The sequence below is a fragment of the Sus scrofa genome, chromosome 11 (assembly GCF_000003025.6).
Source record: "Sus scrofa isolate TJ Tabasco breed Duroc chromosome 11, Sscrofa11.1, whole genome shotgun sequence".
NCBI lineage: Eukaryota > Metazoa > Chordata > Mammalia > Artiodactyla > Suidae > Sus > Sus scrofa.
In genome coordinates this window covers 20889184-20915257 of record NC_010453.5, presented here as the reverse complement: position 1 = coordinate 20915257, position 26074 = coordinate 20889184, and the positions used below count along the sequence as shown (strand labels likewise).

General features: G+C 46.8%; 1 protein-coding gene across 5 annotated transcripts in view; it reads left to right on the top strand.

Annotated features, from left to right (window-relative positions):
* The window catches only part of LRCH1 (leucine rich repeats and calponin homology domain containing 1), a 219087-nt gene continuing 201527 nt past the window's right edge, over positions 8515-26074 (top strand). For 3 of the 5 annotated variants that reach the window (XM_013980520.2, XM_005668415.3, XM_021065587.1), the window contains exon 1: positions 8515-9241. In XM_013980520.2, the coding sequence (XP_013835974.2) occupies positions 8923-9241 (319 nt within the window). In that variant the 5' untranslated portion in view covers positions 8515-8922. The remainder of the gene's footprint in view (positions 9242-26074) is intronic. The other 2 variants (XM_013980522.2, XM_013980521.2) reach the window with 2 other exon arrangements.

Here is a 26074-nt window from a genome sequence, read left to right as displayed (position 1 = left end):
ACATGAATATATAATACATACATATAAAATGTTTCCCAATGTGTGGTCTAAGGATAACAGTCTTACAAGAAGAGATTTATTGGTCAAAGGTCTGTAAGAAAAGCTGGATATATAGTATCTCTCCCTCTTGCATATTCGCAATGCACTTTCGCATATCAAAGCCTCTGAGATGCCCCAGAGTAAAACAATTTCTAAATTTTTTATTAACCCAAACTTATTTGGCAGCGAAACCCATTTTGCACAACGCCTATTAACAGCCTAAGGACTAAGGTTCAGAGGACTTCAGTTTATTCAGGCAAGACAAGTATTTATTTAAAAAAAAAAAATTTCCCTTAAATACTTTACATACTCTTTTTTTTTTTTTTTTTTTTTTGCTTTTTAGGGTCACACCCGAGGCATATGGAGGTTCCCAGGCTAGGGGTCAAATCAGAGCTGCAGCTGCTGGCCACAGCCACGAAACACGGGATCTGAGCCAGGTTTGTGACTTACAGCACAGATTGCCAGATCTTTCACCTGCTGAGCAAGGTCAGGGATCAAACCTGGGTCCTCATGGATACTAGTCGGATTTGTTTCCACTGTGCCATGAAAAGAACTCCTGTTTTTTGTTTTTTTGTTTTTTGTTTTTTGTCTTTTTGCTATTTCTTGGGCCGCTCCTGCGGCATATGGAGGTTCCCAGGCTAGGGGTCCAATCGGAGCTGCAGCCACCGTCCTACGCCAGAGCCACAGCAACGCAGGATCTGAGCCGTGTCTGCAACCTACACCACAGCTCACGGCAACGCCGGATCGTTAACCCACTGAGCAAGGGCAGGGACCGAACCCGCAACCTCATGGTTCCTAGTCGGATTCGTTAACCACTGCGCCACAACGGGAACTCCTTTGTTTTGTTTTTTTAACTAATTAGGACAGATGCTGTAACTTTCCCAGACCAGCACTGTATTTTATATATTCTTTATATTACAAACCAATAACATACCATGCATTATATTGTAACCCAATAACATGAAATAATAAATAGGTGAAATATTTAGGGGAAATAATCATAGTAAAGATATTGTCTAATATTAGAAATCACATTTTTTTTTTTTTTCTTTTTAGGGCTGGACCCGAGGCATGTGGAAATTCCCAGGCTAGGGGTTGAATCGGAGTTGCAGCTGCCAGCCTACGCCACAGCCACAGCAATGCACGATCCAGGCCATATCTGTGAGCTACACTGCTGCTTGTGGCAACACGGATCCTTAACCCATTGAGGGAGACCAGGGATCGAACCTGCATCCTCACAGGGGCAACATCAGATTCTTAACACGTTGAGCCACATTGGGAACTCATACACTCACATCTTAAAAAAGCCAGCTGCTTAAAAATATGTTTCTTTATAAGTTAAAGTCCTATTAGCTGATGCCCTTATATCCTTAACATCCAATGACTTTTTCCCTGGGATCCTCCTAAGTAACTTCTGACAGGAACCAGAGTGTCGGCTCTTGATCACGATAATTTTTTCCTTACAATTTATTTAAGGAGAGATCAACTTCATTAAACCAAAGAATCCTTTTCGTTACAATCAGTTTCTCACCTCAATGGTCCAAGTTCTATTGTCCTCATAGTTTCTTTCAAAATGCTGTATTAGGAGTTCCCGTCGTGGCACAGTGGTTAACGAATCCGACTAGGAACCATGAGGTTGCGGGTTCGGTCCCTGCCCTTGCTCAGTGGGTTAACGATCCGGCGTTGCCGTGAGCTGTGGTGCAGGTTGCAGACGTGGCTCGGATCCTGCGTTGCTGTGGCTCTGACGTAGGCCGGTGGCCACAGCTCCGATTAGACCCCTAGCCTGGGAACCTCCATATGCCGCAGGAGCGGCCCAAGAAATAGCAAAAAGACAAAAAAAAAAAAAAAAAAAAAAAAAAACAAAATGGTGTATTATATCTCATAGGTGCTGGTTAGATGCAAAGTACCTTAAGTACAAATAGGGAGACATTCTGGGTCAGAATGTTGTTTTTCTGCTACACAATTGGTTATAACATCTTATATATATAATTTTAAAACATTACTTAAAAGAAATAAAAAGCACACAAAGGGAGTTCCCATTTGTGGCTCAGCAGAAAAGGATCTGACTAGTATCCATGAGGATGTGGGTTCCATCCCTGGCCTCGCTCAGTGGGTTAAGGATCCGGCGTTGCCGTGAGCTATGGGGTAGTGTGGCAGATGTGGCTTGGATCTGGTGTTGCTGTGGCTGTGGCGTAGGCCAGTGGCAACAGCTCCAATTTGACCCCTAGCCTGGGAACCTCCATAGGCCATGGGTGTGGCCCTAAAAAGACAAAAACAAACAAACAAAAGCAACACACAAAATTGGCATTTTGTCCTAAGCTCAAGTATATTTATGAAATAGAACACAGATAAAAGCCCATAACATCCAGTTATACACAGATAGCTCTTCTCTTGTCATTTGGAGGATGGTTCCAGAAGGCAGCCTCTTTGAGATGGATATTTTGATGGCCCAGATTTTGTGGCTTCTTCATTTCAAAGGAGCTGCAGTGGAAAGGAGGGCGTAAATAAAGTCTCCCTGGTCTAGGAGCTAGAGCTCTGTTTTGATAGAACAGGGAGAAAGGCAGAGCGGGGCCTGGCCACAGAGAAGCTTCTGGGGCTTTTCTCAGGGAGGACACACATGAGCACCAGTGACTGAGGTTGAGGGTTTTGGTTGGGAGGATGGAATGGAGAGGGCAAGAAAGCTGGACTGGGATAAGGGTTAGTTGCAAAACCGTTCAAAATCCAAAGGCAGGCAGGTTTTTCTTTTCAGATTTAGGATCAACTCTGGAATGAGAATGCCTAGAAAATAGGTTGGGAGTTGGGGTGGCGACCCAAACAAAGCTTAGCACCCTCACAGAGATTCGAGGCATTACATTCAATTACAGTTTGGTGTGAGCAAAGCTTGAGAAAAAGCTTGAAGGCAGGTTAAGTAAGATTAACTCCTCTCTCTCTTAAGAAAACTGAGAATCTCAGCAAGCAGTTTGTGGGCTTTCTGATTTCACAGAGAAATAACATTAAACAAACTAATTTGGGAGCTGACTCTAGCAGCCTGCTTTTTTAAAAAAATGTTATTATTTTTTCTAGTAGCCTGCTTTTTTTTTTTTTCAAATAAGGGTAGACTAATTTGACCAGAATTTATTATTACCATTGTTTCATTTTTTCCCAAGAAAAAAAAAATAGGAGAGCACAGTCTTCCATTGATATACACAGTTCAACATTTATACACAATTCTTAAAATTGAAAACATTCAGCATTAATGAAAAACTCAGGATACTGTTCTAGTTTTTTCTCATTTTGTCAGGTTTGCTTTGTCAGATTCGTGTTTTGGAATGCTAGGAAAAAAAATCTCCTGAATATGTCCCAGGTAGTATTATCATCTTCAGAGAAATTCACATTGTCTTATTCGTTGCCTTACGATATGCAAATATCTCAGACAGACATTATTTACTGAAACTTCTAGGGGAAAAAAAGGACTGAGAGCTGCATTTTATGTACCTAAAAGCTAATGAACACAAACCCACATACTCTGACCACTTACAGAGAAATACTTACTGAAAAATATTTATAAGTACAGATACAAAGAGAATACTTTAGACTGAGAGCATGTGGACAGAGTAACCAGAAAAGGGGCAGAAAAGGGAATATTCTTCCTCCTTTTTTTAGAAAAGAGGAACCTGAAACTGAGAGGTTGGAGAAGATTAAGGTAAAAGATGTAAATAAGCCTGATTCTTCCTGCCTTTGGGGTCAAATGCCTGTTGTTATTTGCCTATGGTTTTGGAGTGCTTTTGCTTAAATTTTCAGGAGAGAGAGTCCAGTCGGTACCCTCACCTACTGTGGCTGGAGGGGGCAGTGAGGACCATGAAAGACACACTTGCCTTGTCTGGAGAAAACACTACTTTGATAAGTTACATGTACCCCAAGATTCATAGTAGCACTATTTACAACAGCCAAGGCATGCAAGCAACCTAAATGTCCATCAACAGGTAAAGAAGATGTGGTATGTATACCTACCTATCTATCTAATACAATGGAATATTACTCAGCCATAAAAAATAATGAAATTAAGTAAACCAGCTATAATGGAAAAAATAAAAATCCTTGTGTAAAAAAATAATGAAATTACAGCAGAAATTGGCACATTATAAATTAAATATTTTAATTAAAAATATGAGATTTGGAGATGCAAAAAAAAAAAGAGAGAATGAAATAATGCCATTTGCAGCGACACAGATGGACCTAGAGATTATCATATTCATATTTTAAGTCAGGGAGACAAATATCATATGATATCACTTACATATGGAATCTAAAATAATGATAGAACTTATTTACAAAATAGAATTAGACTCACAGATGTAGAAAACAAATTTATGATTACTAAATGGGAGAGCAGGGGACTGGGGCATGGGGGGAAGGGATAAATTAGAAGTTTGGGATTAACTTATACACACGACTACATACAAAATAGATAAACGACAAGGACTTACTGTACAGCACAGGGGACTATATTCAATACCTTATAATAACCTATTATAGAAAATAATCTGGAAAAGAGTATATATATATATATATATATATATATATATACTTTTCTTTTTTTTAAATTTTTTTTGTCTTTTTTGTCATTTTAGGGCCACACCCACAGCAAATCTTCCCAGGCTAGGCATCGAATGGGAGCTACAGCTGCCAGCCTACACCACAGCCTCAGCAATGCGGGATCCGAGCCATCTCTGCAGCCTACACCATAGTTCAAGGCAATGCTGGATCCTTAACCCACTGATCAAGGCCGGGGATGGAACCCGCATCCTCATGGACTCTAGTTGGGTTCATTAACCACTGAGCCATGACAGGAACGTCAAGAGTATACGTATGTATAACTGAATCACTCTGCTGTACACCTGAAACTATTACAACCTTGTAAATCAACTACACTTCAATCAAAAAAAAAAAAAAAAAAAAGACACACCTGACTGACTATGACCTCTTCTTGGGCAAATGTTTTCCTCCCCCTTCAAAAGAGAATTCTCAGTGGTTTTCTGAGAAGGTGATATGGGCTGAATAGCCCTGCTCACCTCTATCTGCCATTTTTAACAAGTTTGATTTTTATAAGCTTGTCCACACTTCCATTTTTAGGTGAGAATAAAAGAGCAAAGTCTTAAAGGTGGAAGAGTCTATATAATCTGATATGTTTTCTGAGTACAAGAATTAAAAATAAGTTCTCAAATTTGTTGATTTATTGGTGAAACACCAATTTTCTCCTAATAGCCAATATTGTAAACAGGGAATATTTCTATTTCCCCCATTCTCTCAATCATGTGAATCTTGTTAACTTGGTGAAATGATTGGAAGGTACCAAAGATGAAACATGGGGAAAAAATTCTGCTGCCATCATTCAAACAGTGTGTAAAAAGGACCATCAGAAAATGAGGCTATTTGGAAAAATAAGAGGGAATAAAGGCTAAAATGTGGCAAATTAAATGTATTAACTAGAACTCTTGGCTGGATTTTCAGAAAACAAAAAAAAAATTGACTTCAGTAAACTGTAGAATATTTTATCTATAAGCTACTGGCTTTCTCAGAGAAATTAAGGTGGGATCAGAAACAGTCAGAATCTAGGTTTTTTTTAATTTATTTTTTTATTTTGTTGTTGTTGTTGTTGTCTTTTTGCCATTTCTTGGGCCGCTCCCACGGCATATGGAGGTTCCCAGGCTAGGGATCTAATCGGAGCTGTAGCTGCCAGCCTATGCCAGAGCCACAGCAACGCGGGATCCGAGCCGCGTCTGCGACCTACATCACAGCTCACTGCAACGCCAGATCGTTAACCCACTGAGCAAGAGCAGGGATCGAACCCTCAACCTCATGGTTCCTAGTTGGATTCGTTAACCACTGAGCCACCACGGGAACTCCCAGAATCTAGGTTTTGAACACAGTCAGGAGCCTCCGATCCTTTGGGCGCTCTGTCATTTGGTCAGAAGTTCACTTCTGGAACAACCAAGATGGTGAGCCGGGTGGATATAATAACACAGCTCTTATCAGAGGACCATCTGCATGGCGTCGGGAAAGTGAACCAGGAAGAGGAGTCTTTTCAGAAGAAACAGAAAGGGTACCGAACCAAGCAGAGATGTCCACCTTATTTAAAAAAAAATTAGTGAAGAAGCAAGATAGCAAGAGAAAATGGCTGTGAAGTTTCTGGAATATTTACAAACAGCCAAGATCAGTTTCAAGGGTTAGTATTCTCCCCATTTTAAGGAAAAAAATTCCTTCCTCAGGAACATCATTTAAAAGATGTGTCAATAAATGGCCACCTGTAAAACACAGGTTTTATGTCAAATGGCCTATTGTGCAACATTTAATTACTAATCATGGGGCACTCATTATATGCAAAGTAGTTTTCTGGATTCTGGGATACAGGGAGGAAGCTGTAAAAATGACTAGGTCCCTCCCTCAAGGAGTTTACACTAGAAATCTGGAGAGGGTAAAGCAAACTGGGATAACTAGGTCAACCTGACATAAGAACAGATGACTCGTTCCAAAGCAAACTCTGCCCTTATATCCCATCATTTCTTCTAAAAAAGAATCTGTGGTCTTAAGAAATTATGCTCTAGGAGTTCTCATTGTGGCTCAGTGGTTAATGAATCCGACTAGGAACCATGAGGTTATGGGTTCGATCCCTGGCCTCGATCAGTGGGTTAAGGATCCAGCATTGCTGTGAGCTGTGGTGTAGGTTGCAGATGTGGCTCAGATCCCGAGTTGCTGCGGCTGTGGTGCAAGCTGGCGGCTACAGCTCCGATTAGACCCCTGCCTGGGAACCTCCATATGCTGCGGGTGCGGCCCTAGAAAAGACAAACAAAAAAAGAAAAAAAAGGAAAAAGAAAAAGAAAAAGAAGTTATGCTCTACAGCTTGTATCACCACCATTCATGGTCTAAACAAAATTTGCAGCCTTGCAGAAGGTGTCCTCAACAGTAACCTCCATGCTGATCCCATAGACTGGCACCTGGTCTTCGCTGAACACTTTCAAAGGAAATTTGAAAATTTTCTGTGTCTTGCTTCTCACTGGCTTTTGGAGAAAAGAATAGTGAGGAAAGGGACTGGTAGGTTGCTTTTTTATAGGTACCCTTTCGTTGTCACCGTCATCATCATCATTTTCAAGCCTGGTTTTTACACATCTAGGAGGCAGAGGGGTCGAAGGCTTTGGTGAGAGAGGGTGTTTGGGGGGAGGATACCAGCAGGTGGCGCTTGTCTCCTCCTTGGAGGTTAGAAAGCTGTAATTCTAGAATCCCACAGGAGTCAAAGCGACTTACTATGCACGCAGTCAATGCCAGTGACATAGATCATGCCAGGCGTTAGGCCCCGCCTCGGGCTCAGGTCATCCTCTTTCTGCAACACCACTTAAAAAAAATGACTCCCCCGCTCCAAGCGTTGAATTATTTTCTCACTCGGCCCTCATCCTCACTTCCCCTAGCTTAAGTCGCTCAAGGGGGCGCTGCTCAAGCCTAGGGTGTAGAGCAAAAAATAAAGGCTCCCTCCCAGGGAGCTGGAGCTGGAACTTTGGGAAAGAGTGGGACTTGATCCATCTGCCAGCTGATCTGCTCTTATGGTGTCAGATGCTCTGTCACCTCTGGTGTTGCAGGCGTTGGTCTGGGCTGAACTGAAATTCGCTTGCAGGCAGATAGATGAGCTCCCATGCCCCGCAGGGGTAAGAAGAGCCCACGCGGGTACCTTGACGATACCAGTGCGCAGGCTTCAACTGTGACTGAGTTACCGGCCAGTTGGGGTCAGGGACTTTCTGACCTCTCCAGCTCCACACAGTTCCAAGCTCAGCCACAGCCAGCCCATCTTTCTCCTGTGCCAGAGGGGTCTGTCTACCATAACGCCACCTTCATTTTGAAAGTCCTTTCTTTCTGTGCCTGTGGTTTTCTGCCATCACTCAGAAAACTTTCTGCCCGGCTGCTATTTGTTTGCAGTGGGGTTCAGCCCGAGTTTACAGGAAGGAGGGCGGCCCTAGAACCTGAAGGCTCCACTTTCGAAACCAGCTCCGTCTCTGACTGCGCGGGTGACCTCAGACTAGTTTCTAAACTTCCCCTGGGGAGTGGAGAAGGCGGTTTTTCTGCTCGTGGGGTCCCTGGATTAATTGAGATCATTCCTGTAGACGACTTAGATCAGCGTCTGGCTCATTGGCGGTGCCCACCTGCCAAGGGTCCTCCGTTGGCCAGACCCCCCCACGGTGAAAAACTGCCTTCCCTGTGGGTCAAAGAACAAGAAAAATGTGCAGACTTGAGATAACTTCACCTCCCCGTGATCTCACTGTATTTCACATCCCATCTATTGGCTCGCCACTGTCTTCTCAGATCCCCTAAAACCTCTGCTTCCGTAAAGCCCTCTAAGGGGCAAAAAGAGCCCCAGAGGGACGTTCGGCATTTGAATGAAAGTGACCCCTGGGCAGGCGTCCAGCCCCGCCCCCCCGCCCGCCCCGCCCCGCCCCGCGTTCAGAGAGAAGGGCCCGGCGGCGCGCGGCGGAGGAGGGCTCGGGGCTGGGCTGGCCGCTCGCGGGAAGGAGGAGGAGAGAGCGGGCGGCGGAGGAGGGGAGCGCGCCGAGAGGAGGGAGCAGGGGCGGGAGGAGACACATGCGCGCTGCCTGCTGCCGCCGCCGCCGCCGCCGCTGCCGCCGCCGCAGTCCTTAGCTTCCCGGGGACAGGAAACCTTCGAGACCAAGCTGCCGCTGCCGCTGCCGCCTCCCCGTCTGCTCCTCGTACCGCGCGCCTGCCACACCCTCCTCCCGCTCTTGCAGCATCTTTCGGTGGAGCCCTGCAGGAACTCGGCCCGGGCAGCTGTCTCCCTTTCCCGGGTAAAGCTGTGACCCCCCCGCAGGAGCGGCGGGGCGGGGTGGGGGGGCCCGGGAGAAGATGGCGACGCCGGGAAGCGAACCCCAACCTTTCGTCCCTGCCCTTTCGGTGGCTCCTCTGCACCCACATCATCATCCCCACCACCACCACCACCACCAGCAGCAGCAGCTCCACGGAGGAACCGGAGCCAGCGGCGGGCCCGGGGGAGGCGGCGGCGGCGGAGGCAGCGGGGGCTTCAACTTGCCCTTGAACCGGGGGCTGGAGCGCGCGCTGGAGGAAGCGGCCAACTCCGGGGGATTGAACCTCAGTGCCAGGAAACTGAAGGAATTTCCCAGGACTGCGGCCCCCGCGCACGACCTCTCGGACACGGTGCAGGCAGGTGAGAGAGGGCCGTGGGCGGGCAGTGGGTGTGGGTGGCTGGTTGTCGTGCCTTCCCGGACGCGGTGGCCGGTCTGAGATCTGGCCTTGCTGGGGGTCCAGCGGCCCGTGCTCTCCCGAGGAAGGGAGCCGCGGGGGCGATCCCGCTGTGCGGCGCCGAGAGAGCGGGACTGCTCCCCGCCGCAGCGCCCACGAGCGCGGGGGTCTGCGGCTCCGCACCCGGCGGCGGCCGCTCGGGGGATGCGGCAGCCAGGCTGGGACCTGCGGGCGCGCCCCGTGCGCGCCGTGGATGTGGGAGGTTTTCGCCCGCCGCAGCTGCTTCCTGGGCCCCGCGTGGGGTCTGAGGACCCGTCCGCGGTGTCTGCACCTCCGTCCCGGGCAACTCCGCTTTACTGGGAGGCGTCGCGGCTCTTGATGGGGAACCCCAGACAAAGGTGGCGCGGCCTCCGCCGACTGGAGGGCACCGGCTCGGTGCCTCGAGACCCTCTCGGCGGCCTCGCGCAGCGATCGGGCAACTTGGTGCCGCCTGCGAGGAGGTGCCGAGGCTCCCCCTTCCTGCGCCTGTGCGAGGAAGGAGCGGCGGCGGTGGTCGGGAAGCCGAATCGCGGCCACTTGGCAAGGCGGTTGGCTGCCTAGTGCCTTGCCTCTAGCTAACCGCCCACGCGGCTTGGTTTCTGCCACCGAGGCTACCTAGTTCTCAGTAACCCAATCTTTGCGGGGGCCCTGGAGAGGACGGCCTGGCATGTTTTAAAGAAAAAAAAAGTAAAGTGAGCCGGTTTTCCTCGGTGAGCCGGGCAAGTTGTAACTCGCGCCAAGGAGCATACAGGGTTTTCAAGTTATGTCATGTGTTGACATATTTCTGAGACGTCTGCTTTCTCTTTGGTAACTGGAGTTATTGGAGCCGGGATCTATAAACAGGAAGGAAGGAGGGTGGTGGAACGCGATTCAGGCCTTGGGATCCTACAGAACGGATTCGGTTCCCAGCAGTCCAATTTCATCTCCTCGTGGGGAGGGTTTGTAGCATGGCCAGCACCTAGCATTTCCCAGAGCAATGGGTGCCCCATTTGGGAACCACTGTCCAGACTTGCTGGCTGTCATCACTTCCCGGGCCGAGTGTCAGACCCCTTGGATCCCGAATGGCCTGTGAGGTCCAGATCTGCCTGTTTCCTCTTCGGTGGGAAGAGATGGTGGCGGAGGGAGCAGGCAGTGGCTTTTTGGAGCTAGTTTTCCAGTGCTTTCTCCCCCCCTCCCCTTAATTCCACACACATTTATTGAGAGTCCTAATGACTATTTAGGCAGAATTCTGAGTTCACTAGAGGCAAACAGGACACCTCAGGGTCATTGAACTTTGTAATTTGGATTCGGGGAGAGTCCAGGATGGGCAGAAAAGAGGGAATTTCCAGAGCAGAGCTGTCAACAGCTGGGGCAGTCTCTTGATAGGATCTCTTAGTTGCCTTTTCTCAAGTGGAAGTTATTCCAAGAATTGCTTGAATCATTAACTTAAAAAAAAATCTGTTGTTAAGTTCTGCTTCTCTTTTGCCATAGAGTGTACCACGAGCTATGGGAGAATTAGATGTGACTGCAGAAAATGGACCTGGCGTGACCAATAATAATATGTGTTTGTACATTTCAGACGCGGGGATCAAAAGTTGTTCCTCTGTTTGTTCCGCTGATGTTTATTTCCAAAGTGGAGGAAACTTTGGACGTGTCTGCTCTGCTGGCATTTCTTTTAAGAGCAGGGACCACTTCTTTCAGTTAAGACCTTAACCATGGGAGGCATGGCAATGCTTAAAAATATTTCCGTTCACCTCTCTTGCTTGCTTGTGACGAGCTGTGGTTGTGAGTTCTGCAGGTTTTTAATTATGAACTTCCCTTGCATGGTTGGCGCTCAGGAAATTCTACCTAGTTATAACTTGGAGGCTTAACTCCACGTCAAAAAAAAAAAAAAAAAAAGAGAGGCAGTGTTCATTATGGGAGGGAGAGTGTCAGTGACATTTTGTGGAAAGTTAGGGCAACTTGCTAAAGAATAGTCAATGAAGGCAGCTCTTTTCCAGGAAATTAAAGCACCTGAATGTGTTAAAGAGTTGCTTTTGCCAAACATCTTTGCCTCAGGTCAAAGCTGGGTATAAACCAAATGTCTCCTGCCCTTTGTTCTGTTTACTGAGCACTGTTCCTTATTTGGAAGCGCAAAACTCAAAATAAAACACGAGTTAAAATTACCTTCAGTTTGGAAGTGTTGACATTTGCTGCATATGAAGAGTTCTAGTAGAGCGCAGAGTTCGAGTAGTAACATATACAAGACAGACACGGTGTCTCCCGGGAGTTAATATTTAGTTTACAGAACATCTCTTAACATCAGAAGGACGCATGAAGGTCCTTAAAGACCTAAGACGTAAAGTGGACTTTTTCATAAATTTTGTTAAGACAGGGAGTGACATAGACAGCTTTTTCTCCCTGTACGGTGGTGTATACTCCAGGCCATTTGGTTTATGCCTTGTAAAAGTAACTCTGTTGGCAGCCGCCTAAACAGAACTGCACTCTTGGGCAATGTAGCTTATCCGGACAGAGGTGAAAACCCAGGTGTAAACACCCAGTAGAGAGGCCCTGGGCCACCGGGCAGATGTCTAAGCTCTGTCCATCGAGTGCGTACGCATTTTTCTTAGGGGAAAAAACCCATTTTCCTTAAATGGGTTAGGAAGGCCCCTGATAGCAGAGGTGGGCTTTGGGGCAGGTTTTGTAGGATGACTAGGTTTGGGATAGAGGGGCTCGTGAACATTCTGTGCCGGGAAAGGTGAACACGTGGAGTGAGAACCTGACAGCCTCAGATCTGCTGTGAATAAAAGGGTGGGAGAGGGCATTCAGGCCTGTTCCAGTTGCTGTCCTCCGCCGCACGGTCACCCGTGGGGTAGCAGCACAGGGCTCTTAGGACCCTTGGAGGATGCTGGGGATGGCCGGAGCCTGGGATGTCTCAGTCTGTGGGGCCAGTGCCCAGCCCGCGTGAGATACCTCTTTTCAAATGTCTGCAGAGGCAGAGCATCCTCTCTGAGATTTGTGGGCAGGCTTATCTGCTAAAGCCTGACTGCCCTGTGCCGCTCCCATCCTACAGCAGCCTGGGGATATTAGCACTCTTGAGTCATTGGGATGTGACAGGATGTGATGAAATCTATTATTTGTCCTCACATACTATTCCATAATTTCAGCATAAAGATTTTTTATTACCAAGATAATGAAACCTGAAATCCCATATGCTTTCTTAGAATGTCTGATCTGTAGTGGTTACAGCTAGTGGCAAATTGTTTCTGCTATTGAATTAAATTTATTAGTCATGAGTGTAAGATTGCTTATGGTGGTAATCACTCTCATTTAAATGGCCTTTTTTTTGTGTGTGTGGTCTTTTTCTAGGGCCTCATCGGCATACGGAAGTTCCCAGGTTTCTAGGGGTCTCATCAGAGCTGTAGCTGCTGACCTACACCAGAGCCAGGGCAACACCAGATCCGAGCCATGTCTGTGACCTACACCACAGCTCACAGCAACGCCAGATCCTTAACCTACTAAGTGAGCCAGGGATCGAACCCGCAACCTCATGGTTCCTAGTCGGATTCCTTAACCACTGCGCCACTATGGGAACTCCCTCAATGTCTTTTATTCATTACATATATTCTAAACACTTCACTCAGAAACAATGAGTCACATCCTTTGCATTCCTATTATTTTTTCTTACTGATCAGTTCCTCCCTTGTGAGGTGTAGAGGATAATGCTACTAGGACTACTAAGACTGCACGCGTTTGCTGGCCCTGAACCACGTCCAGCTAGGCTCGCTCTGCCACGTTTCTGTGTGTGGCTGAAACCGTCTCCCCTCTCACACCTCTGTTCTCATGGCCTGCATTCTGGGCTGCTCTGTATTGAAAAGGCAGGAGCACACTAATCATGTTTCTAGAATAAGAGCACACAACTGTAGGCCACAAAAACCTCTGGGAATTTTTGATCTGTGCCAATTTATAAAGGTCAGTCCAGGGTTTGCCCTTCAGCATTGAAAGGATTCTAACAGATAATAGTGTGTTAGTCACCATGACTTCTTGGATTTCGGGTGCACGCGGATTATTAGGCAAAAATGTGGCAAACTCACTATTTACATTTTTTAACTGCAATTATTGGCTAAGTTTTTTTGTTTTGGTTTGATCGGCTAAGAAATTTTTTTTTTTTGACCTCTGTTGCAAACTTAAATTTTTCATGTTGTGGTTTAGCACTTCTTTGGTATGAGCATTTCAAGGGTAGAGATACCTTTTGAAATTCATGTCGCTGTTGATCCGGGCAGCGGTCAGCTTCCTCTTGCTCTTGCTGTCCTGCTGGTGTGAACAAAGGCCTTTTCTATCCTGTTACACAGCTTCACCGCTACTTATTTAAACATAAGTGATTTCCTCCTTTTGTCTGTACTCGTCTATTTTTCCCCTTTTTTCATATCTATCCTTCTATCTACCTGTGTCTCTCTATCTATAGGTGTATCTATAGGTCTACTGATTTCCTGTAAGGATAGTTATCCCCTGTATTTATAGGCATATATTTCTATGTATGTAGATATGTGAGTGGCTTAACCAAAAAATAAAACCCAACTGTATTTATGTGTCCGATGCTTTTATTTCTGTATAATTTATAGGCAGTCTAGCAGCATCTGTTATTTCGACAGTTTTTTTGTGGCATGAAAGTTCTTTTGCACTAGAATTTTCAATTGCTGCCTATGTCTTTACAGATAGAAGTACAGATATAGAGACTTACTTTGTTTAGGCTGGGCAGCCTGTACTTTTTTCTTAATAGCTCCCCAAAGTCATATCCCCCTACGTGCTGTATTGAGTGTGCTTTTCCGCAGACTTGGCAATTTAAATGGCAGAAACGCTCCGCTCTGCTTAAGGTGGTCATGGGTTCATCAGACAGACCACATGACTTGAACTTTTGTCTGCGCCTCACAAAAACCTGTTTGTGATGCTCCTTTCCAGATTTGGCTTGGTTTTTGGAAAATTAGACGTAGGTCTGCCTTAGAGAGACATCTGGGGAAACTGGCTTGGGCTTAGCTCTGGTACTGCCACCAAGATCACCATTTGTGGACTCTTGGAATGATTGTGTCACTTGTTGGAATAAAGGTAATTTGGTGTTAATTGCTGTGTTTATTTCAAATGATAAAAGTATAGTCTGTACTTTTAGAGTCCATCACAAGTTTAAGGATGTAAGACCCTAAACCCAGATATTTACATATCGGATGCCTTTATTTGTGTATAAGTTATAGGAAGTCTAGAGGCTTCTGTTCTTGCTACTCTTTTTTTGTGGTGTGTAAGTATTTTTTGGAGCAGAATTTTCGGTTGCTGTGATGTTTCAGATGCATTTTTGTGTGTGTCATGTGAATTGTTTAACGAGAAAGGGGAAAAAAAGCGAGAAAGAAGAAAAATAAGAAGGTCGGGCTTTCGTGTAAGCCTCCATTCAAGAAAACCAGGCCTGCCAAGACAGACGCAAGCTTGAAGTATGTCTGTGTTTTCTTCATCTTAATTTCAGAGTTCAGTAGTATTGCTTTCATATACTGTAGTCAGAAGTCAGACATTTGGAAACCATCTGTTCCCACAAAGTAATTCAAAAATCAAGTGAGATTGTTTACGCAAAAAGAAAGTTGAGGAACTGTGAGAATTTGGCGTTTCTTGCTTTTACTCAGCAAGAGGGAAATGCCTTGATAGTCAGATTTCTGTGTATATTAATATTCTCCCATGCACATCCTCCTTCACTGGCCATAAAGGAGGAGTAGAGGTGGGACCAAAAAACCAGACAAGGGAGTTCCTGCTGTGGCGCAACGGGATCTGCCAAGTGTTGGGAGCGCTGGGACGCAGCTTCGATTCCTGGCCTGGCTCAGTGGGTTAAGGATCTGGCGTTGCGAACTCCATATGCCGTGGGGCAGCCAAAAAGGAAAAAAGAAAACCAAACCAAAATAGAGAAGAACAGTGTTTTGATGTGCAGAACAGAAGCATTTTTAAAATTAATTCAGTTATTTGTTGCTTGATGAGAAAGCATTGCTTCTGTAGTAGTGCGAGGTTGATACGGAACCAGCTCAGCTTCTGGTACCCGAACCTCTCCCAGGATGTTTGAAGTCACCAGGGCCAGCCTTGTGTCATTTTGGATTCTTCCGTGATGCTTGCTTTCCTCCTTCTGCTGTGGTTCCTCAGTCTCTTTGCTGGAGGGGGCTTGAGACCCTGGGCCTTGAAACAGAGCCCGGATCCCTCCCCCTCAGTGAGCCTTGAATTTCCTCTTCACTGTTCAATCCAGAGGGGCTGAGAGGCCCCGTCTTAGTTTCCTCAATCCTCTGGCTTCTCCCGTGGCCTTGCCTTTGACCTCGGACCCCCGCAGCGCAGGCTGTAAATTCGCTACCCACTGTATTTCTCTAACGTCCTCTCCTGTTTTTTGATGTTGGTGCCTTAGAGTGCTACGCCTGGCCTCAACGCATCTGACCTGGTTCCGTCAGCTTGGCTCTGATTTGACGCACTTTATCTCTGCAGGCGACAGGGACAAGTTCAAAGATAGCATCACCAGCAGACTGCCTGACCCGGCCTTCTTTAGATGGCCTTCCTTTCGCTTTTCCAGGTCATTTCTCTCCCTTGGGCCCCCTCCCTGCCCTGGGAGAACCTCCTTAGCCCAGTCCCCCTGCAGCCAGTCCTGAGCCTCCTCCAGTTCCAGCCTCCCTGCCAGCCCCTCCTTGCAGAGCTGAGCCTTGTAATTAGCAGCCTTAGGGCACTTTGGCATCATTTCTTTATGGCATTTTGGGGTTAATTATTGCCTTCCTCTTTGGTACTTTCCCCGTGTTGAAGCTTTCTCCCCCTTTGCTGGCCTGTGAAGTCTGGCTAGGCAGGGCTTTTTCCTTATTGTCATATGTGCCCTCCAAGCCTCTCACAGAAAGTGCTAGATAAACACAGGGCACTCTTCTGCTTCCTCCTTCCTACTCACAGCTCTCTTAGTCCATATGCTTTGTGTGTGTGTGTGTGTGTGTGTGTGTGTGGTCTTTTTTGTCTCTTTAGGGCCTATGGAGGTTCCCAGGCTAGGGGTCCAATCGGAGCCATAGCTGCCAGCCTACACCACAGCCACAGCAACTCAGAATCTAGGCCGCCTCTGCGACCTACACCACAGCTCACGGCAACGCGGGATCCTTAACCCACTGAGCCACGCCAGGGATCAAACCCGAAACCTCATGGATGCTAGTCGGGTTCGCTAACCACTGAACCACGATGGGAACTCCAGTCCATACACTTTCAATCCATCGTCTTAGATCTGCCACGATGCCACCCCCTACCTGTGCATGGTTTGCTGATTGGCCGCCTTTTTTTTGGGTCCTGACCTTATTTTTTCATACAGCTTTTTTTTTTTCTTCGCTTCTCACTGTATTAGTGGGTTCAGTCTGCCATACCAAAATACCACAGTTTGGGTGGCCTAAACAACAGAAATTTATTTTCTCAACCGTTCTAGAGGCTGCTAGTCCAAAGTCAAGGTGCCGGCAGGTCTGGTTTTTCTCCCAAGGCGTCTTGTAGACAGGCCCCTGGCCACCCTCCCTGTGTGTTCCCATGGCTTTTCCTCTGTGTGAACATCGCTGGTGTCTCTGTGGGTCCAGATTTCCTCCTCTTATAAAGACGTCAGTCACGCTAAATTAGGGCCTCTCCGTAAGAGCTCACTGAACCTTTTTTTCTCTGGCCTCGCCACAATGCCAGGTCCTTAACCTGCTGAGCCACCAGGGAACTCCCATAGCTCATTTAACCTTACTTACCACTTTCAAGGCCTAATCTCCCGATAAATCACTTTCTGGGGGACTAGGGGATAGGGCTTCCGTTCACAAATTTAGGGGGCCACGATTCAGCTCAGCACGAGCTCACCCCTGGTGTCACTGTAACTCCTCCCTGGGCCTGGGTGAAGTGACTTTTTTGCCTGTGCAAGGCTGCGCTTCCACCAGGTCCGGACCAGGCTTGTCTTGTTCCCTGCCCCATCCCAGGATCCAGCACAGCTCATGCCGATCCCGCCTCAGCCCAAGGTAGACCCTCCATGAATGCTACTGAGCCCATGAAGCTGCTGTGAAAGGCAGGGGCCACGGTCATACTTAAAAATGGGTGACTCTGGCTAGTCTGGGCCCCCTTGATCTCTCTCAAGTTGAGAATCTTCTTTTTTGGTGGTTGGTGGGTCCCTAGAGTTACTCTTTATTGACAGCAGTGAAAACAAAGATAAGGTTGCTTGCTTCTACATTTGCAAGTGTTTGATAAGCCCTCTGAAATCCAGAGGCTGTTACCATGACTTCTGAGGGGGATGGGTGGAGATTTTATTGTATTAAATATTGCTTGAAATTGACAGTAAAGTAAAAGTAAATAGTCTTTGAGTACCTGTCATGTGTAGGGGCTGTGGGTGATTAAAAATAGAGACATTGGAGGTCCCGTCGTGGCTCAGTGGTTAAGGAATCCGACTAGGAACCATGAGGTTGCGGGTTCGATCCCTGGCCTTGCTCAGTGGGTTAAGGATCTGGCATTGCCATGAGCTGTGGTGTAGGTCGCAGACATGGCTCGGATCCCGCGTTGCTGTGGCTCTGGCGTAGGCCGGTGGCTACAGCTCCGATTCAACCCCTAGCCTGGGAACCTCCATAGGCCGCGGGAGTGGCCCTAGAAAAGGCAAAAAAAAAATAGAGACATTGGAGTTCTCTTCGTGGCTCAGTGGATAACGAACCCGACTAGGATCCATGAGGATGCTGGTTCCATCCCTGGCCTTGCTCGGTGGGTTAAGGATCTGGCATTGCCATGAGCTGTGGTGTAGGTCACAGACATGGCTTGGATCCCAAGTTGCTCTGGTTGTGGTGTAGGCTGGCAGCTGTAGCTCCGATTCGATCCCTAGCCTGGGAACTTCTACATGCCATGAGTGCAGCCCTAAAAGCAAAAATAAAAAGACATAGTTCTACCTCCATACTTGGCAGAAGTGCACAAAGATTAAAGAAATAACATATTTAAAAGTACTGCACATGTTATAGCATTCTCATTAACAAGGGTCATTTCCAGGTAAAGCCTTGCAGCCTTAGCCAAAGGGACTTTCTCTCCTCTTGTGTACCTTAGAGATGAAAAGTCAGCTCTCTTGCGTCTCAGAGACTTGGGTCCACCTCTTGGCTTTGCTGATTGTAAACTAGGCCACTCTGACCAGATGGCTCAAACCCTGAACATCAGTTGCCTATAAACTGATGTCAGCTGTAAAATGGGAACGATCTGTACTCAGTAGTGTGGTGAGGACAATGATTATAAAACAATACGTGACTTTATCAAGCGCTTTCTCTGTGCCAGGCATGCTCCATGTGCTTTGTATGTAAATATATGTATTAAATATATGTGACATATTCATTACTTCATTTAATTCATGCTAAGTGTTCTGTTCTAACTGCAGCAGGAGCGCAGTAACTCCTAAATCTTCCGGCTGTTCGCTGGATTCTACCCAACCAGTATCTGGTCAAAAGTGATCTCTGCCTCTGAAATGCCTTTCTTGACTATCATAACCTGAAGAGGGAGTTCATTATTTTATTTTATTTTTTAATTGAAGTACAGTTAATTTACAATGTTGTGTTAGTTTCAGGTGTACAGCAAAAGTGATTCAGTTATACGTATATATGTGTGTGTATATACGTATTCTTTTTCAGATTCTTCTTATCTGATAGGTTATTACCAAATATTGACTGTAGTTAAAGAGGGAGTTTAGAGTTCTAGAAAGCACCCATTCACATCCCTCCCTCGTTTAATAGCTGAGGACACTGAGGCTCAGAGAGCTTAAGCCATTTAACCAAGGTCACACAGCAGGGAGGTGGCCCCTCCCAGCGGAGGGCTGTTTCTGTGGAGCCGGGAGGATGGGTGCATGGAAGACCCTCATTCCATAACCTTCTCAGGCCGGCCCCACCCGGACCAGCCATGAGGAAGGTCTCTAAGAAAAAAATTCATGTGGCCCAAAGCTGGGAAGACTAAGACAGAAAACTAAAGAGTTCCCGTTCTGGCTCAGTGGAAATGAGTCTGACTAGTATCCATGAGGACGCAGGTTCCATCCCCGGCCTCGCTCAGTGGGTTAAGGATCTGGCGTTGCCGTGAGCTGTGGTGTGGGTCGAAGACGTGGCTCAGATCCTGCGTTGCTGTGGCTGTGGTGTAGACCGGTGGTTACAGCTCTGATTAGACCCCTAGCCTGGGAACCACCTCCATATGCCGCGGGTGCTGCCCTAGAAAAGGCAAAAAGACAAAAAAAAAAGAAAAGAAAACTAAGAGTGGTTACAGATTGGACGTGTTAGTTCAGGATCGCAGTGAGTGTGGTTTGAGGACTTGCACTGGCTCCGTGCGAACTGGATCGCAGAGGTGACTCTGTGTGGCGGGCAGTCACACCCAGACTCGCCAACTGGAGATCCGCCGCGGCCGGTCACAGCCGGGCTTCCTCGGAACCTGGAATACATTTTCCTGGGGAAATGAAGTAGGAAGTGGTGGTTTGGTTTTTCCGCCGATCCTCAGTTTAACCCTCGCAGAGGTGGGCCTGCGTGTGGACGGTGTGTCTTTGGAAACAATGCAACCTCCGTTCCGAGAAGGGATTCTGACTCTGGAGAGCAGGGGCAGCCTGGGGAAGGACCCCTTCTTGCGGATGACTTTGTCTCCTTTGGTCATTCAGAACATTCCCCTCCGTTCCAGGCCACTTGGTCAGTGGGTCCAGCAGATGGGGTGTCCTGCCCCCCTGGCATGGGGAGCAAGGATTGGCATAAGGGGGCGCTGGGCTCTGGGACTCCAAGGCCTCCAGGCCGGAAGATGCTCTCCCTGGCAGACAGGCAGGGATTTAAACATGTTTCTACCTCATTGTGGTATTTTTGACATATTATCTCTCCCATTTATTAATTCTAGAATTTGGAGATTACAGAGGCTCCTTGAACTTCAGGTTTGTAATTTGTTAACAGTGAAAATAACACCCCCCCCCCAGTCCCAGGGTCATTGTGATGCGAAGAGATACGGCCCCCAGCACGGAGTCTGGGTCTGGCTGAGCAGGAGTGATGGATGGATGTCGGCTGCCTTCCTGGATTCCTGTGGGTTATGTATCATAGTTTTCTTACGTAAAATAAATCATTGGGCATCGTCTGCCTGTCATTGACACAGTGGCTAAGAGCACATGTACGTGGCTGGATCTCAGTCCAGGTTCCACCAGGACGTGGCTGGTATGTAACCTCCCTGTGCCTTGATTTCCTCCTCATGAAATGAGGGGTAGTACTCATCGGATACTGCGAGGAGCAGGTGAATGACTGGCTGGGAGTGTCAGGTCGACGCATGCATCCATGTTTGCTGTTATTCTCATTAGAGTCCATTATCTTTAGAAAAGAGGGTCAACTCGGAGCTCCCGCTGTGGCGCAGTGGGTTAGGAATTCAACTGCAGTGGCTCTGGTGGCTGCGGAGGTGCTCGTGTGAGCCCCTCTCTGGAGCAGTGGGTTAAAGGATCCAGCGTAGGCAGCAGCTTTGGCTCAGATTCAGTCCCTGGCCTGGGTACGTCCATATGCTGTCGATGTCATAAAATTTTAAAAAAGAAAAAAAGGCAACTTTCTAAGGCCCAAAAAACTAAATTCCTAGAAATATTGTGGCATGGATAAAATGATCCTGATATCCGGAAAGCTTCAGTATACATGCTTTCAGTCGGTGGAAGCAATATTTGTATTCTTTTGACAGTCTTTGGAAGGTGGCAGGGTAGGTGGTATTTAGTCTTCCAGCTCTTAATATTCAGAGCTAAATTACATGGACGGAAACCCAGACACAAGGGTGAAATGTTTTATTTTATTATTAGAATTATTATTTTTTTTTTGGCAGCGCCTGTGGTATGCAGAAGTTCCTGGGCCAGGGATCAAACCAGGGCCACAGCAGTGACAACTGCCAGATCCTTAGCCTGCTGAGCCACCAGGGAACTCCTAAAATGGTTTTCTTTGGGTTATGTTCCTTACTTAAGTGGGTGAGCCAGGACTCTGTCTTCTGAGGTTTTTAAAATTTTTTTTTATTATTTTTTAATGTGATTTCCATTCATTCCTCAATATAACGTGTTTGTAGGGTTTGATTTGATTTTACCAGGACAAAGAAATCCTGAGGGGACAAGGCTGATGGAGAAGAATGAGTTCAGGCTTCTCCCAGGGGAGAATGGGGCACTTATTCTGGGGCACACACTTCCTGGGATCTAGGCCTGTTTCTGGCTTGGGGAGGGAGAGGACGGAAAGGGGAGGGAGGGGGAGGGAAGGGGGGCGGGGGGGGGGGAGGGAGGAGGAGCATGGCCCCAGAGGAGAGTTTGGCTCACAGCTCTCTGACCTCTGGGAGAGTCCAGTTATGGACTTAAACGCCTTTCCAGATTAAAATAAATAAATTGATCATCCTTTGATGCTCTTGGCAAAAGACAATTTGTGAGTCTTTTCATGTTCTTGGCAGCTGCTCTGAAGATGTATCGCAGATCCTTCTCTGAGGAGTGAGGACCTGTCTACAAAGAGGCAGAGGTTAAAGAATAAATATATAGATGTCAACGCAGGTCTTCTTTGCTATTTTTCCTGGCTTCCAGCATTTGTTTTGAACTTGAACGGGAAGTTAATTTCATCAAAAGCCTGGTGATGGGTTCAGTGTCAGCCTGAAGTTACTGATAAGGGAGTGGGTGGGGGATATGATCTGGGTCCAGGGTCCTTCAGGGTATTTCCTCATTCGATCTTCACAGCCACCTGCCAAGGTAGGTCGTGCCCTTGAAGCCAAGAAGGAGACATCAGTTAGGCCACCTGAGTACTTCCTTGTGCTCGTAAAGGCAGAGCTAAAGTTGGAATCAAAACTCTGGTTGAAGGAGTTCTCCTTGTGGCTCAGTGGGTTAAGAATCCCACCAGTATCCAAGAGGATGAGGGTTCAATCCCTGGCCTCGCTCAGTGGGTTAAGGATCTGGCGTTGCTCTGAGCTCTGGTGTATGTAGGTCACAGATGAGGCTTGGATCCTGCACTGCTGTGGCTGTGGTGTAGGCCAGCAGCTATAGCTCTGATTCCACCCCTAGCCTGGGAACTTCCACTTGCAGCAAGTGTGGCCCTAAAAAGCAAAAAAATAAAAATAAAAAAAAAATAAAAAAAAATTAAATACACAGTTTTTTTTTTTTAGTTTTGGTTTAGAATCTTGTGAGACTTTATGCTACATAACTTGAGCAGCCAGTTTAAAGTTTTACTTGATTTTATTTCCTCCATTGAGAAATGAATGAATAGCCATTGGTTGAGTGACCAAGTAACTTACTGTTTAGAACATTCCTTCTGCAATACAAGTGCTTATATTCACCAAGTTCTTTTTTTAAGTAAATTTCTAGAAATGCATTTTATTTTGTAATGACGATCCTTCAATGCATTAATGCATTGCTTTTACAATCTAATGAAATAGCTCAACAGCACATTTTGGCTCAACTGGCAGCACCATTTATGGCTAGAGAACCCCAGTGTTTCGTTGATGCAAATTGATCTCATTCAAAGCAATCTGATCGTGCAGTGAAGGCAAATAGATCTCTTTAGGTGCCCTTCCCTTGGGGGTGAAGGTGATCCGTCTCTGTGTGCAATTTAAGGCAGTTAATGTGTTTTTTTCTGGTCTTTAGAAAGCCGGGATAAATCAAATTTAATCTTGAGCTGTACCTGTCCTTCCAGTGGCTCTAGCCTTGTAATAAACTCTTAGCTGTGATTTGATCAGATGTTTGCAGTTAATGCTTTCTGGTGTCTCTGCAGTACTTTAAGGGGGGCCATGCCATAGCTTTATGAGCACTCAGGTGTCAAAGTCTGATCTGTTTTATGGCGTTCGGTTGGCAGCTGTGAAGACCTGCTGCTGCTCCCCCACCGCCACCCCCACCCCAGAGTCCTTGCCATCAGAAGGTTAATGAAGACCTGCTCTCTCTCCCCCTAGGAAGTTTGCACCGAGGGAGTTTGGAGGTAATGTGCCCTGGTGGAGCCCTTCCTGTCTGCCTCTCAGGGAGTGAGTGACAGACAGGGGAGCCCAGCTAAGTGCGTTCACATTCAGGCTGCCTGGATCTTTCTAAAGTCATTTCGCGGTTTCGGGGTGTGCGCTGTTCCTGAACCCTCAGGGTGTGTCTCAGTGTCTCGGAACCCTCTTCTCTTCTGTCAGCCAGGCCACCTTGTTTGTCCGCTCTCAGTACCACCTGGGATTTGGAGTCGGATGAGTCCCATCACCTTCTTAAGAAAAAATCGAATGTAATATTCTTTCATTCTAACGTGCTTTGCAACTGTAAAAAGTGTCACACACATGATTTCATATCATCCTGTTATAACCCTCCCCCCTGCCCCGTACTGCCCGTTGCCCTCGCCACTCTCCCTGTGGTGACCACTGGTTTGTCCTTTTTATCTGTGAGTCTGCTTTTTTCTGCTTTATTCATAGTGCTGGGTGTTAGTGAAACGTTCCCATTAGTTATAGGTCAATTAAAAAAAAAAGCCAAGTTTCCTTTTATTCTGTTAGAAGCATGAGCATGGGCGGAACAGTCCAGAGGGGAAGAGTCGAACTCACAGAGAAAGAGAATGTTCAATTTAGGGAAGCGAAAGCCTAAGAACAAAGATGAGGGAGAATAGATTCTTGAATGGCAGGTGGAGCCATACATTTTGTTTCTTTTCTTTTTGTGGCCATACCTGTGGCATAGGGAAATTCCCGGGATGGGGCCAAATCAGAGAGGCAGCTGTGACCCACGCTGCAGCTTGTGGCAATGCCGGGTCCTTGACCCACTGAGCGAGGCCAGGGATTGAACCTGCATCCTTATGGAGATTACTGTAGGTTCTTAACCCTCTGAGCCACAGTGGGAACTCTGGGAACCGTAGAATTTTTATCTTGAGAGACTGACTTTATACCTTCCTGAATTTTACTCTGGCAGAGCAGGAATATCCAAAATGAAAGGACGGGAGGGGGTGACGTAGTATTTCTCTTCTGATTTTGAAGTTGCTTTTTTTTTGGTCTTTTTGCCTTTTCTAGGGCCGCTCCTGTGGCATATGGAGGTTCCCAGGCTAGGGGTTGAATCGGAGATGTAGCTCCAGGCCTACACCAGGGACACAGCCACGTGGGATCCGAACCATGTCTGTGGTCTACACCACAGCTCACGGCAACTCGGGATCCTTAACCCACTGAGCAAGGGCAGGGACCGAACCCGCAACCTCATGGTTCCTAGTCAGATTCGTTAACCACTGAGCCACGATGGGAACTCCTTGAGGTTGCTTTGTTAGCTTTTTCCGGTCAGCGACTCCCCTACTTCCAACAGCCCTTTTCGGGTACAGAATTAAAAGCTGATGGTTGATTACCTCCCTCAGGCCCTTTCACTGGTCCGCTTGCAGACCATTGAAATTCACCCTAGAGCTCACCCTTCAAAGTAATTAACTATTTAAAAATTTTTCCCTCTGTTAAAGTTTTATTGAAGTGTAGTTGATTTACATCCATTCTTTTTCGGATCCTTTTACCATGTAGATTGTCACAGAATATTGGTAGAGTTTCCTGTGCTGTGCTTTAGGTCCACGTTGGCCAGACATTCCATATACCTCAGTGTACATAGGCCACCCCAAGCCCCCAGTCTGTCCCTCTCTCCCTCACCACCTGTCCCCTTTGGTAACCATAAGTTTGCTTTCAAAGTCCGTGAGTCTGTTTCCATTCTGCAATTACGTTTATTTGTATCTTTTTTTTTTTTTTTTTAGATTCCACATATAAGTCATATTATATGTGTGTCTTTCTCTGATTAACTATTAAATTAAACTAATTAAACTATTAACTAATTAACTGTTAACTATTAAAACTAATTAACTATTAACTATTAAAACTAATTAACTATTAAAAAAAAAATACTTGGGGAGTTCCCGACGTGGCGCATGGGAAGTGAATCTGACTAGGAACCGTGAGGTTGTGGCTTCGAACCCTGGCCTCAGTCAGTGGGTTAAGGATCCAGTGTTGCCATGAGCTGTGGTGTAGGTCGAAGACATGGCTCAGATCTGGCGTTGCTTTGGCTGTGGTATAGGCCGGCGGTTACAGCTCTGATTAGACCCCTAGTCTGGGAACCTCCATATGCCGTGGGTGAGGCCCTCAAAAGACACAAAGACAACCTCCCAAAAACCAACCAACCAACCAACCAAACAAACAAATACTTGGGAATTCCTGTTGTGGCTCAGTGGGTTAACTAGTATCCACGAAGATGCAGGTTTGATCCCTGGCCTCAGTCAGTGGTTTAAGGATCTGGTGTTGCTCTGAGCTGTGGTGTTAGAGGTCGCAGGTGCAGCTGGGATCTGGCTGTGGTGTAGACCAGCAGCTGTAGGTAGCTCTTATTTGACCCCTAGCCTGGGAACCTTTACATGCCACAGGTGTGGCCCTGAAAAGAAAAACAAACAAATAAACAAGAAAAAAACCCTTGGAGTTCCCTGATGGCGCAGTGGGTTAAGGATCTGGTAATGGCTCCCTTGGGTCATGCTGCGGTGTGGGTTGGACCCCTGGGCCAGGAACTTGCACATGACCCAGGGCATGGCCAAAAAAAAAGAAAGAAAACTAAACAAAAAAGGAACTCTTATGTTCTAAAAATATGTTAACAATACATTAGAATTTTGTTGATCAAAACACATGCGCCCTGACTCCCCGTTTAGCCTGTACTGCTTGTAGCTCTTCGTGCAGGTCACCGGCCTGAAGCGGTGACGGGTCTGCCTCAAATGCAGCTCCTGGGTCTCGGAACCTGTTCTGTCAGCGGAGTGTTTCCCCGTCGTGTGCTGCCTGCACGGAAACAGTTGGTGGATATTCACAGATGTGTGTGTGCGCGAGAGCCAGAAGA